The sequence below is a fragment of the Staurois parvus genome, unplaced genomic scaffold, assembly GCF_062004578.1.
Source record: "Staurois parvus isolate SC_StPar_1 unplaced genomic scaffold, SC_StPar_1.0 ptg000820l, whole genome shotgun sequence".
NCBI classification, from domain to species: domain Eukaryota; kingdom Metazoa; phylum Chordata; class Amphibia; order Anura; family Ranidae; genus Staurois; species Staurois parvus.
In genome coordinates, this window is record NW_028318616.1 from 509,750 (window position 1) to 524,006 (window position 14,257).

A 14,257-nucleotide genomic window follows, 5' to 3' on the forward strand; every position below is an offset into this window, starting at 1 on the left:
GCCCTATCGGCTGGACTTGCACCCTCCAGGAATAAACACACCCGGACACAAGGCTGTATATTAGGCATCTGTCTCTTTAATAACATTATTTTACAATATACCCAAAAGTTGATAAAACCCTCAAAAAATACTACATCAGTAACCATTATGTACAATTTTAAAAAGGAATATTACAGCTTTTCTTTTTCATTTTTATTTTTTAGGAAAATAAAGATATTTGTTCTGTGAAAAGAAAACACTTTTATTGCTGGAAAAAAACCCCCAAACAAACCAGAAAACAGGTGAATAGAATAAGGTTTTCAGCAGAGCCCCAAGTGGGTACTGTGTGTACTGAGGGGGTTCAGGGGGGGTTGTGAAGAGAACACAAGGGAGGGCAAAGGACATGCAATATATACATTAATGGCAACATATTCTCAGTCACATACGTCAGGATGGTGAGATGGAAGGAAAAGAACTTTTATCCTTTCAGCAACGCAGGTGATTTATGTACATGAGGCTCACTGTAACCTTCTAAGTGCTACATAAAGTCCAGATCTGAAGCTTCGCCCCTCATAGTACTTGACCTTTATTGAAATTCCTTCAAGCACCCACCAAACAAATTAGAGGGCACTGTGCTAGAACTGAACTAGAAGATACAAAGTCACCAGATAAACGTGTATTACACATTGTGAGGACATCATACGAGTCCAAGTACCACCGTTGCAGGGTCCCCAGCTCAAGGCAACCACTATGATCATCCCTAGATCACCCTGAAACGGGAGGCATTCTTTGACGACAATGTCTTTACAATAAATATGTGATACACATTTATTTGGAGTGCAGGTGATCTTGTATCTTCTCATATAAGTGCTCAAACATGCATCGCTCCAGCCCCAGCATGATTTGCCAGACTAAATGAAAGAACATTGGACTGTTTGTTTTTTTTTGATTGACATTTGTGGGGGAAGGGTTTTAATCTCTGCCAGATTTTATTGGCAAGATGAAGCTTCACCTTCTCCAACACTGACCATAGGTTCACATCTGTGTGGGTGATGCCGCTGTAGATCGGCACAAAAATCCATGCACCCGCACAGAGAAATGCAGACCCACGGGCGGGTGCCATTAGTGATAATGGCACGCTGCCCTCACTGGAAAGCGCAGCCGTACTGGGAACCTCGGGCTGCGTTTTCCAAAGAAGTGCAGGGACTTCTTCTCTGCATGGCACAGGAATCCATTCAAATGAATGGGCTCTCGTGCCTGTGCAAAACGAGTCCTGCACAGCCGCATAGATGTGAACCGGGGGTCACACTGTTGAAAATCTACATTCTGTTCTGGTGAAAACTGAGCATTTTTAAAAGGAAAATTTTCTGGTGGAGACATCTGCTGTAGGAGACAGTCAGGGGAATTTAATAAATCCCTACTGACGTTTCTGGCACTGTATCCCACAGCAGATTCAAAACTCCCTGCCAGCCCAATTCCACAATTTTACTGGCAAGTGTTGCAGATTTAGACGGCACCGCTTCTACAAAGTGGCACTATTGATGCCTCAACTTCAAAAATTATTACCAGTTTGTAGATAATTGAAGTAATTAAGATCTACTCTAAGTTGGCGTACAGAGACAGGCACAATGCATACTGTGTAACCGCAGCGTATGTGCTGCCACTGGCCCTGGTTGTTAAGGGTGCTGTTGGCTTCACAGCTGACAGCTTCCTAACACCAGTAATGCTGCAGTGGGCAGAGCTTGATGGGAAGACTAAGACACTAGTTCCCCCATCAGGTTTGCTCTCTCCTGCAACACATACATGGATCTGCTGCCTGCATGGGCATTTATCATGTAGAGGCACCTTTAGAATTCCAAAGAGTCTTTGAAATCTCACAAAAATGGGGACTCAGAGATACTCAGGGGAAGATTGTCAAAGGAAAATTGTTATTCACAACAATAGCAATAAAACCCAACAAAAGGTTTTAACCCTTCCAAAAGATAACAAAAAATACATCTGTTTAGCAGCAGAATTCTTTATTACATTTAGTTGGCTGGAGTGATGGACAATTACAACAACCACGCGCTCGTCTGTTTGCATTGTGCTCGGTGTCAGTGAGAAATAAACATGCCAATTTTTGGTGGTTTCCATCAGCCGCCTCATTTGTCACATGCAGCTGTTTCCATAACTATGCTTCAAACAAAACTATATTGAATATCTTAATTATCACTGGAATTTTGTTTGACGTTCCCCCTGTGATAGATTGGTTGCCATATTGTATCACCACTTCCCAGTTTAATTTTGAGTCAATTAATCAAAGCTGCTAAAGCCAGCCATAGATGCCATTACTGCCAATGGTGGTGATCATTGTGTTCTGCCAGTAGGGAAGGATCTCCACGGGCAGAACACAATCGTGCTGGGAGAGTGATTCCTCCATCAACACTGTCTGTGTTTATGGGGGTATTCTCTATAGGTTATTGTACAGAGCTGTGTTGTCGCTGAAAACTCTGCTCCTGGTTGAACCGTGTTGTTGACAATAACCTAAAAACTGACCCTTTTAGAAAGCAAAATATAAACATTAGCAAGCCTGTCGGCCTAATAAAATACCTCACATAAATAGGAATACAATAAAACAAGACACTTAAAACAGCGTCACTAAAGTAAATTACAAAACAGCAGCCAGAAGGGAAGCTGCAAAGCAATAATGGGCCAGATTTAAAAAAAAAAAAAATAAAAGACAAAATGTACATCTTCCCTCAACCACCAATCAGATTCGAGCACCAGAAAGAAAGCAAAACCTGATTAGTCTCTTCAGGCAACAGCTATTTCCGGCTTTGCATTTTCTTTTTCGATATAAACCTGCGTCTGCTTCCCGCTACTAAATGGGCAGTTGAGTGACAGTTACATTAATTAACTACGTTGGAGAAAGCGTGAATGGATTCCATGATTAAAGTGTAATAAATCTATGAAAAATAAAATGAGCAAATATAATTCCAGAGAAATTAACCTTAGAATAAAAACACGCTAACATTGTAGTGTGGAAAATGCGCAAAAAAATATATACATTAAAAAGGTTCACCGGTCCCACACGACCTGTAGATGACAGAAGATATCGCCCTCTGTAGTCAGAGTCACAAACCCTTCAGGAAGCGTCAGCCCTCTATAACCAAACTGGTCTTGATGTCAGTTGTACTAACTGTAGAATGGAATATTTTCTGTTGATAGAATTTATTGCCAAAATGTCATAAAACTCAATCTTCAATGGAGATGATGATCTTGCTGTCAAATGCGGGGATTGTTCTGTGGCCTGGACCAATACTAGCTTTTTAATATAGGAGACTAGGTGTGGGCAGACAGCTAGCTTAAGAGTCTGAGATTGCACCCCTGATCTGCTGATTGTGGGTGCAATACTCTGCAGACTTCTTTTAAAAAAAAAAAACTACACATTTTTTTTTTTTTTTACCTGAAAAAAAAAGTGCTTGTTTTTCTAAAAGGTCAACTTATCCTTTAATCATCATCAAATAGCACACAAAAAAAAAAATTCTACCTAAAATGTACATGTGACATAGAGGGCTATAAATAGGTAGCATTACAGTGATCCGATCACTGCTTGGTGCAGGACAAAGTGCTGCAAGCCTCATCTGTAAATATTCTGCTGGTCGCTCTCTAGGGAATTGCATTGCAAATTATAAAAATGGTTTAAAAGACAATATAGGCGGAAAGAGAAAAAAAAGTTGCAAATGCAAAATATATACAAGCCTGTACAAAAGTGGGATTAGAAAAGTCAATTAGTGCATAAGTAATATTAAATATATATATTTATATAATTTAATCATATATATAATACAGACAGAGTAAGGACTAAAGTGCTTTTCTCTGCCATCTTCTAATGACCTCCTTCATGTGACATGTAGCCAGCATTACAGGAGAAATAAAAATACAATTCTCATACCACACTGGAAGTCTGTGTACTGACATCTCTCTAAATCAGAAGCATACGTAAAAAAAAAAAAAAAATTCCGAAATGTGGACTGACAGCATAGCCAGGAATAATTAACAGGCCAGAATGTATTCTTTCAATCTTAAGTTATGGCTGAAATTGGTTGGGAGGAGAGGAGGAGGGGGGGGGGTCCCAGATGTGTAAATGTTCTAATAAAAAGTTGGTATTCCGGGTCTTTTAATGCCCCTTCTTAAGAAACATAGAACGGCATTTCTCAGTTGGGAGGAGGCACTGTATATATCAACTGAAAATATCCCATAGCTCCTTCTAGATTTCTCATAATAAATAGGAAATAACTATTTCCCACATTAATTTATATTTTGTACACAAATTATAAATAGAGTTTATAAATGTAAAAAAAAATTAAAATAACAGATTTAAAAATAAAAAAAGCTATAAAAGGATAAGCGCACTGTAAAATACTTATTCTTTTTGTCCCTCCTCCTGACCTAATTGATCCTTCTATGGGTCTTCGTCTGCCTCCATCTCCAGAGAAGACCTGCAACGCTGAATGTAAACAAACACTGAAGGCAGTTGTTGGATCCATATAGGTATTTATCTGTGGAGGGTTGGGTTGGGTCAGAGGGAGAGGGCAGAAATAATACAGTGCACTTTGTCTGAATGAGCACTTCGTCTTTAGGGTGGAGATTACGGTTTTGTGGCCATAGCCAGTGTAAGAATACAGCGGAATACTAGGAACAGAAAGTGAAACCACTGAAAATAGCGGAGCGAACAATGGCAAAGCACACAAAATGGCCGCCTCCGCAGCGTGCTGGCAATGGAATCCCTTTAAAACGGTTGTGTAAAAAGCATTTTCATACACCTCCATATCCGGTATGAACAACCAACATCCCTTCAATCGTTCAGGAATTACACATCCCAGCATACCGGCCTTTAGATGTCTGGGCAAGCTGAGATTTGCAGTTCTTCAGCTGCTGAAGTCTCACAGGTTGCCCAACACTGATTGAAAGAACTACACGTTACTTGACTAAGTGGTACCGAGCCGGAATTTCTCCTCTACCATAATGGGATGCAGTGTAACAGAGACACTTCCTGTTCAGGCCTCTTGTGTCAGAGGTTGCTGTGTGAGGTCATCGAGTGAGTTTTCTAACGTCCAACTTTTGTTCTCATCACAGTTCTGTGAGTCCTTAAAGTGGGTATCAGGAGATTGGGGCAAGATGGCATCTTCTTCCTTTATACAGATGTCAGAATCTCCTGGAAGAGAGAAAAAGAAAAAAAAAATGAGGTCCTTGTGGTTATATCAAAATATATATACACACTGCTCAAAAAAATTAAAGTTACACTTTTTAATCAGAGTATAGCATCAAGTCAATGAAACTCCTGGGATATTGATCTGGTCAGGTAAGTAGCAGAGGGGGTTGTCAATCATTTTCAGCTGCTTTGGTGTCAATGAAATTAACAACATGGGCAACAATGAGACAACCCCCAAAACAGAAATGGTTTTACAGGTGGAGGCCACTGACATTTTTTTTTCCCTAGCAATCCTGGTTTTCACTAGTTTTGCATGTGGCTAGTGTCAGTCTCACTCCTGGTAGCATGAGGCGATACCTGGACCCTACAGAGGTTGCACAGGCAGTCCAACTCCTCCAGGATGGCACATCAACAAGTGCCATTGCCAGAAGGTTTGCTGTGTCTCCCAGCACAGTCTCAAGAGCATGAAAGAGATTCCAGGAAGACAGGCAGTTCCTCTAGGAGAGCTGGACAGGGCCGTAGAAGGTCCTTAACCCATCAGGACCGGTATCTGCTCCTTTGTGCAAGGAGGAACAGGATGAGCACTGCCAGAGCCCTACAAAATGACCTCCAGCAGGCCACTGGTGTGAATGTCTCTGAGCAAACAATCAGAAACCGACTTCATGAGGGGAGCCTGAGGGCCCGATGTTCTCTAGTGGGCTCTGTGCTCACTGCCTGGCACCATAGAGCTCGATTGGCATTTGCCATTGAACACCAGAATTGGCAGGTCCACCACTGGCACCCTGTGCTTTTCACAGATGAGAGCAGGTTCACCCTGAGCACATGTGACAGATGGGAAAGAGTCTGGCGAAGCCGTGGAGAACATTATGCTGCCTGTAACATCATTCAGCATGACTGTTTTTGTGGTGGGTCAGTGATGGTCTGGGGAGGCATATCCATGGAGGGACTCACAGACCTCTACAGGCTAGACAATGGCACCCTGACTGCCATTAGGTATTGGGATGAAATCCTTGGACCCATTGTCAGACCCTACGCTGGTGCAGTGGGTCCTGGGTTCCTCCTGGTGCACAACAATGCCCGGCCTCGTCTGGTGAGAGTATGCAGGCAGTTCCTGGAGGATGAAGGAATTGATACCATTGAATGGCCCCCACGCTTGCCTGACCTAAATTCAATAGAACACCTCTGGGATATCATGTTCCAGTCCATTTGTTGCTGCCAGGTTGCACCTCACACTGTCCAGGAGCTTAGTGATGCCCTGGTCCAGATCTGGGAGGAAATACCCCAGGACACTATCCATCTTCTCATTGGGAGCATGTCCCGACATCAGGTATGCATACAAGCACGTGGGGGCCATTCTGAGTTGCTGCAATGAAATTTCAGCAAAATGGACTAGCCTGCTGCATAATTTTTTCACATTGATTTTCGGGGTGTCTTTGATGGAATTTTAAAGTGGCGAGATCTGTCATCGGCTGTGTACCTCGGACACAGCCGATGACAGATCTGTGTACCGACTCTGTTGCAAGTACCATGTGACCTGCTGTGACCAATCACAGCAGGTCACATGACAGTTGAAACAATGGATGACTTCCTTTCACACCATCCTTTGTATACAAGTGTTTCTAGCTGTGAATGGTCACAGTGATCACATACACAGGCTGGGACAATCACAGCCCATCTGTGTCATGTGATTAGCTGTGGCAATCACAGCTAATCACAACAAAAAAACTGAATGAATCAATTTCATTTGAGTTAAATGCTTACTTATAGCAAAGAAATTATTTGCTATAAGCAATAAATTGTGTAAAAAGAAAAAGTATACTTATCACTTCCCCAAAGTAGTACAGTGTTACTATGGTAACACTATACTACTTTGGTCATAGTGTAATATGAAAAAAAAAAATCTTAAAAAAAAAAAATTTTATAAAAAATAATACAAAATTAAAAAAAAAAAAAGTTTTTTTGTACTGTCACCAGTCAGTGTCCCTGATCACCGCCACACCAGTTATATGATGACGCTGTACTGCACTGGTGACAGTATGTAAAAAACAGTTTGAATTTTTTTTTAATTTCTTCATTTTCCAAATAATTATGACAAAAAAAATTACAACTTCAAGAAACTCGCCATTCCTCTTATAAAATACGTTGGACTGTTTACTTTGCAAAAAGGAGTCATTTGGGGGATATCTGTACTATTCTGACATTCTTGGACCTCAAGAAATTAGATTGGCTGTCAGTACTTCAGGATTGATCAATATTCAGATCTATACCATAGTTTGTGAACTCTATAACTTTCCTACAGACTAAATAATACATCCTAATTTGGGTTATTTTCACCAAAGACATGTAGCAGAATACATCTCGGCCTAAATTTATGAAGAACAATTATTTATTTGCAAACTTTTATAACAGAAACAAAAAACGTGTTGGTTTTTGTTTCAAAATTTTCATTCATTTTTTGTTAATTGTAGCAAAAAATAAAAACCCCGGCGGTGATTAAATACCACCAAAAGAAAGCTCTAGTTGTGTGAACAAAATGATAACAATTTAGTCTGGGTACAATGTTGCATGACCATGCAATTGTCATTGAAAGTGTGAGAGCGCTGAAACGTGAAAAATGGCCTGGGCAGGAAGGGGGTAAAAGTGCCCGGTATGGAAGGGGTTAAAGAGTAGCCAATAGGCCCACGTCTTATAAAGGTGTGATTATAGGATCGTGTTTCCGTTTGTTGTATCCTATCAGTCTTTATTCCTTAATAGAGGGTGAAGTGGGTGACCTGCCTCTGTCCTGCTTATACTACCTCAGGCATTTGTTGTGTCCTAGACGCAGTCCTTGTTTCTAGACTGAACTATCATTCCATGCTTCTTTTAGTGGACTTACCTTGAATCTCTTTCAGCCCATCCTGACTTGATAAAGAGGGTGATGATGGCTTTTCTTGTATGTCCTCCTCGGCCTGTGTCCCGTACTCAGTCACATGAGAGGACAGGATCATGGGTACGGCTTCTTGTAGAAGTTGTTTTGTGTCCTGGTTCTCTTGCAGTGGTGTCCTCACGACACCGTTTCCACTGTATGAGCCGTTTGTTTTGCTGAAACATCTGCCATTAAAGAGCAACACAACAATCATATAGAGAGGTGGATATGATAAAGCAACCTGAGCTAGGTACAGGTTATATTGTATACATTTACATTGTTGTGCTACAGCTCATGGCATGACAACTCTGTTCATGCATGGACAATCGAGGAACTACATGTAGACATACCTGTTGTTGTTGCAGCAGTTTCTGCAGTTGAGACATTCCGAGGGATCTGTCTGGGGTATGGCAGTATAAAGAATGCCCCCCTGTAATACAAGGTCTGTTAAGTATTTATAAATATTTTCTTTAATTTATGTGTAGCACAAAAATAGTTTTCTAGCTAGAGAGAGATGTACATACAGTAAATATCACATATATTCTGCACACAATGGGGGAAATTATAGAGGGGGGCAAGGGGGAATAAAGCCAGCGGCACTCTTTCAAACAGAGCGGATACTGCGCCTAATGAACACAAGAGTGCAAACCCCATTATTAATTATTATTATACAGGACTTGTATAGCGCCGACAGTTTGCTCAGCTTTACATTATAGAGGGAGACATTACAGTAACAATACAAGAGGGATTAGAGGGCCCTGCTCCTTGGAGCTTACAATCTAGGAGGGAGGGGATAGTGGTACAAGAGGTAATTAGCTGTGGGGGATGGAGTGGTAGGAGGAGTAGGGGATTCCAGTATTAGCTGGGGTCGGGGTAGGCTTCCCTGAAGAGATGGGTTTTCAGAGTGCGCCTAAAAGTGAGCAGAGTAGGCGATAGCCTGATAGCTTGGGGTAGGGAGTTCCAGAGGATGGGTGAAGCCCTTGAGAAATCCTGGAGACGAGCATGGGAGGAGGAGACAAGGGAGCTAGAGAGTAGGAGGTCTTGCGAGGAGCGGAGAGTACGGTTTGGGTGGTATTTAGAGACAAGGTCGGTGATGTAAATAGGAGCAGTGTTATGAACGGCTTTATACGTCAGTGTTAAGTGTTTTTAATTTTATCCATTGGGCAATTGGAAGCCAATGGAGGGATTGGCAGAGGGGGGTGGAGGACACTGAGTGGAGGGATTGGCAGAGAGGGGTGGAGGACACTGAGTGGAGGTCAGTGGAGGGATTGGCAGAGAGGGATGGCAGATACAGAACAGTTAGGTGGATGAGTCTGGCAGCAGCATTCATGATAGAATGAAGTGGGGATAGCCTGCGGTGAGGTAGGCCAGTGAGGAGGGAGTTACAGTAGACGAGGCGTGATATAATAAGGGAGTGAATGAGTTGCTTAGTGGTTTCAGAGGTTAGGAACGGTCGTATCTTGGAGATGTTGCGGAGGTGAAGTCTACATGAGTTTGTCAGTGATTTGACCTGGGGCTGAAAGGGCAGATTGGAGTCTAGGATTACACCTAGTACCCTGGCATGAGGGGTGGGACTGGTGGTAGTGTTGTTGATCTTGATTAGGTTGTTAATTAGGTTCACTCTGTTTCCTGTTCTCTGCTGTGTCTGTGACAGACACGGCATAGACCTGTTCAGCTGGAGCTTCATGCTCCAAAATTTCCCTGTCCATCCCCGCTTCCCACTCAGCTGAGTGAGGCAAGAAAGAGGAAAGAGTGTTAAAGGATAGGTTTTCCGTTTGAAACATTTTAGGTTGAAACATGCCAATCCTCCCTCAGTGCAACAGTGTGCGGAGAATCTTCTCCCCACACCCTTTTGTCATTCATTCACAGTTTCCTATGAATGAATAGACTACATGTACCGTCAGCCATTGCAGCTCAATGAACTGTGTGGGCTCTGGTGAGCACTCTTATAATTCATTGATCTTCCTGCTCGTTCACTTTAATTAGGAGTGGACCTTGCACCAGTTTCTATTTCACTCTGTAACAGAAACTGGTGCAGGTGGCACAGATAGATCTGACATAGGTGCATCTGCTTAGTTAATGTGGTGCACGCCAATTGCCATTATAATTCAGAGGGAAGCTTGGTTCATTCCCTCGTATGTCCCCTTGCCCATTATGCAGCTCACAACATTGGTATAGCTCCCAGGTTACCATCAGTTTTCAGCTCTGGCTTCTGCTCCATGAATACATTTGATATAGAGAGAAGGAGGGACCATATTAATACATTATATCTTGAACCTAAGGCGATTTCCCTAGATCTGTGGACCTTTCCCTCTTTTGGTGACTATTAGGAATTGATTTCTTTGCAGAGCTATTTACCTCCTGAGCTCCAGATTACTCAAGATCTGAATGACTCCCCTAGCAGAGATGGCGTCATCTGCGTAGGTTAGCATCAAGATTTACAAAATGGAGTGTCAATGATGCACCCTGCATTACATGTGTAATAGAACATGATCATAATAAATTCAAAATAACTGATTAAACCCCCTAAACACAAGGTGAGGTTACTGCTGTACAGTACAGAAGTGTGACCATAATTTGTAGACTTACGTTAGAAATACTATGAGGTAAGTGTTCATAGTCTGGACATGTCCCCTTATGAGGACTGCTGCAGGCTGGGTACAGCTCTCCGTTCATGATGCCGTTAATGCCGTTGTGTACACTGTGATGCATGTGAGGACAACCATTAGTGATATTCCCGTTTCCAATAAATCCTCCGTGGACATTTCCATTAATCCGGTTGGTTCCCGGTAGTGTTGTGTATTCTACCATCTGCCCGTTTAGATCAGATCCTTGATATAGATAGCCAGGCGGCTCAAATTCTGCAGAAACAAGAACTCAGTTACATCTACAAGCGAAGGACTGTATGGAGCAGTAATGCAGCAGCACAGGCATGTTCCTCTGAATGGGGTCTGTTTAACATGGAGCTCTTCCCTTTAACAGATTTTATACTGGAAGGCAGGGCGCCGAAAACGATCAAACAATGGGGGAGATTTACTAATACTGGAGAGTACAAAATCTGGTGCAGCTCTGCATAGAAACCAATCAGCTTCCAGGTTTTATTGTCAAAGCTTAATTGAACCGGCTGACGTTAGAAGCGGATTGGCTCCCGTACACAGCTGCACCAGATTCTGAGGGCTCAAGTTTTAGTAAACGTCCTCCATTGTGTAGATTGATTGGTCGTGCGCCTTTATGATCATACATGGGAAATGTACACATATACAGAGGGTGTTTAATGGACTCTTCCATTGCGAACCATAAACAGGGTCCTTGGGTAACAAGCAGAACCTGAACACTGCCTAGGAGGCAGAAAGCAGAATAATTCACCCATGTGACACCAGTCCTAAAGTCACCCAGGACAGCCTTCCACTTACAGGGTGACATCTCGCTTGGCCCCCACTAGTGAGTGATTCCACGGAAAGACTGGCAAGCAGTATCTTAGAAATCCTGATGATGTTGATTTGACAACACTGCTGTGTGACACTAACGTGAACCATACACACAGAGATATTTTTCATGCAGTATGCAGATGGATGAATTCCCTTCTCCAGCTATTGTATTTGACAGCTGCCGTGCTGGCTTTCAAAATACCCCCAACAACGGCTGCATCTGATTGGATGCACCCACTGGTCAGCTGACAATTTTCCATTCGGCTACAGAGTATGGCCTGCTTTATTAAACACCATTACGCCAAACCCCCCTATTTATGTATTGCATGTTATGGCAACAACTGTTACAATTGCCACATTAAAGTAGTCTGTGAACTACTTGCCAGGTAATTCTGACTGGCAGGAATGCACCTTTAACATCACTGTCCAGATTCTGCCCTCTCTTGACGCTACAGCAATTCTGTGTATCTAATTTATTACTTTGGTTCTAGCCAAGAAGGATTTTGTACTGCCTGGCCTGTCCAGCATTATGATGGTGTTTTAGCATTATGTGGCAAATGTTCCAGAAGACTCCAGCTGTGTAACTCTATGTTGTCTCAGGCTAGGTTTACATTTGTGCTGCTCCTGAAACACAAGGAAAAGATCCCTGCAGCATTTCAGAAATCGCAGCCCACACGGGAACTGCAAGTGCAGTGTGATTTCCAGTGCGTGCCATTAGCATTAATGGTACCTGCAGACTGCTCCTTCATTTTTCTGTGTGGGTGATTGTGGCTGCGGGAACAGGTGTGTCTCTGAAGCAATAATCACCCGCACAGATGTGAACCTAGTGTTAGTGCATGCACATATCGCAGAGCACCACTTGAGAGAGCCAGAGACTGAAACAATGTAACAACTCTTGACGTGTCAGTCAGTATGAATTTCTGCCTAGCCATAGTTAATTGATCATTTATAATTCATTGCTGCCCATGTAACACATAAGTGTGGAGACAAAAGGGTTTGCTTGAATGCCCACACGCCATACATATGCGTCATTGACCAGCTGAGGTGTCTATGCTGAGAGAGAGTGCGCTTACTGTCAGACAGTGCTTGATTCCCCACTAACAATCAGTAGCTGGTAGTCCCAATCATGTGACCACTGTGACAGTCAATCATGGTGGTCACATGGTCACTGATTTTTCCCTCCGCCCTGGGCATTCAGGACCTTTTAAAAGGGACAACAGGGCAGGTAGGAAGGACTGGTGGAGGTTTGAGAGAAAAAAGGCCTTCAAAATGAAGACACGTTTTACATTTTTTTTTACCTTTTCTTTATTTCCCAAGAAAGACAGAGAGAGGAACTTACTGTGCATGAGGCGTTGCTGTCGATGTTTCAGGAGACACATGGCAATGAAGGTCATTAATATAAGGACCATCCCGCCCAACACGCAGCCAACAATGACATACAGCATGTCCCCACTCCGTGCCAGAGAGATGGATGAGCTAGAGCTTCCTCCTGCGTTCCGTTCTGAAGCCGACGTTGTGCTGAGCTCAAGAGGGGGGAATTCTGAGGCGCCAGGGCTCTTTCGGGCTGGATTGAACAAAGACATAATACAGGGAACGGTTAAATGCAGCCTACTCACCAGAGCAAGAAACTGATTTCTTTTTTTTCTCCACAAGCCCAGAAAGAACGAACTACTTTAAAAATATAAAGATTTAAGAAACGTGTTCATAGGAGGTTGTGGGGACTCTAACCTAATCACCTGACCCCATAATTATTTGTTTTTCTTAAACCAGTTCTAACCAGTTAATCTAAAATCAAAGTTCCCTTCAAGTGCAAGAGCTCTCAGCTCAAGTGTGAGAGTGCTCAGCTCTGATTACTTCTGGGTTCAGAGCTAATGTAGTACAATCTGTGCTCAATTAGCTTCAAAAACTACTGACCTTTAGTCTCGCATATCATGACATTGCTGTAATCACTGGCTCCTCTCTCATTGAAACATTGCATCTTGATGTCATAAGAGGTCTCTGGCTGCAGATCCCTGATTAAATGTTGATGCTTTGTTCCTGATCGAAAACACAGACATGATCTTCTGTTACTCAACATTTATCATTTTTTTTTTCCAAAAAATTAAGCCCCGTCAAAGCACTCACATACCTGCCACTACGTCCCTCTTATAGTCGCCATCATTGTCACTGTCGGTGGGCCGGTAGTAAATATAGAAGCCTTGGATGGGAGTGTTGTTGTTGTTTGATGGAATGTACTAATAAGCAGAGGAATATTGAACAGAATTCAGTACATACGTAGTACATTGAGGTATAATATAGGTAACTATTTCTGAAAATAGCATTTTCTAAACAATTTAAAAGACAAACTTATAATCGTAGAACAGAGAAGTGAAAAAAAAAAAATACTCACAGTCCACTTTAGCAATATCTGTGTGTCCGTCACCGCCTCCGTGTGGTCAATGCGAGGACCAACAATCAGCGGATTGGGTAGTCGGCTGCCGTACGCAGCAACCTGGTAAGGTCGTGAAACAGAACTGCGTGTACTCTCCCCGTAATTATTGATGGCGATGACCCGAAATTTATACATTGCCCCTTTAATAGATAAAAAGGGTAATTAGATAACATTTGAAGGGGCTGCGACAAGCTGAATGTATCATTTTAACCTTTATGGACCATGAATGTGAGTATAATTACATTAATGAACAGAAAATGTATAGAAGCCCTGGCATAAAAAAAAAAAAAAAATCATCTTAAAAAGGACTTTTACACATA

At 42.4% G+C, this 14,257-nt stretch overlaps 1 protein-coding gene across 3 annotated transcripts in view; it reads right to left on the minus strand.

Annotated features, from left to right (window-relative positions):
* Window positions 1–54: 54 nt before the first annotated feature.
* CDON (cell adhesion associated, oncogene regulated) overlaps window positions 55–14,257 on the minus strand; it is a 182,210-nt gene continuing 168,007 nt past the window's right edge. For all 3 annotated transcript variants that reach the window (XM_089655125.1, XM_089655124.1, XM_089655123.1), the window contains 8 exons: window positions 13,896–14,077; window positions 13,635–13,740; window positions 13,421–13,543; window positions 12,846–13,070; window positions 10,668–10,939; window positions 8,429–8,508; window positions 8,049–8,263; window positions 55–5,176 (listed from right to left, as the gene is read on the minus strand). In XM_089655125.1, the coding sequence (XP_089511251.1) occupies window positions 5,019–5,176; window positions 8,049–8,263; window positions 8,429–8,508; window positions 10,668–10,939; window positions 12,846–13,070; window positions 13,421–13,543; window positions 13,635–13,740; window positions 13,896–14,077 (1,361 nt within the window). In that variant the 3' untranslated portion in view covers window positions 55–5,018. The remainder of the gene's footprint in view (window positions 5,177–8,048; window positions 8,264–8,428; window positions 8,509–10,667; window positions 10,940–12,845; window positions 13,071–13,420; window positions 13,544–13,634; window positions 13,741–13,895; window positions 14,078–14,257) is intronic.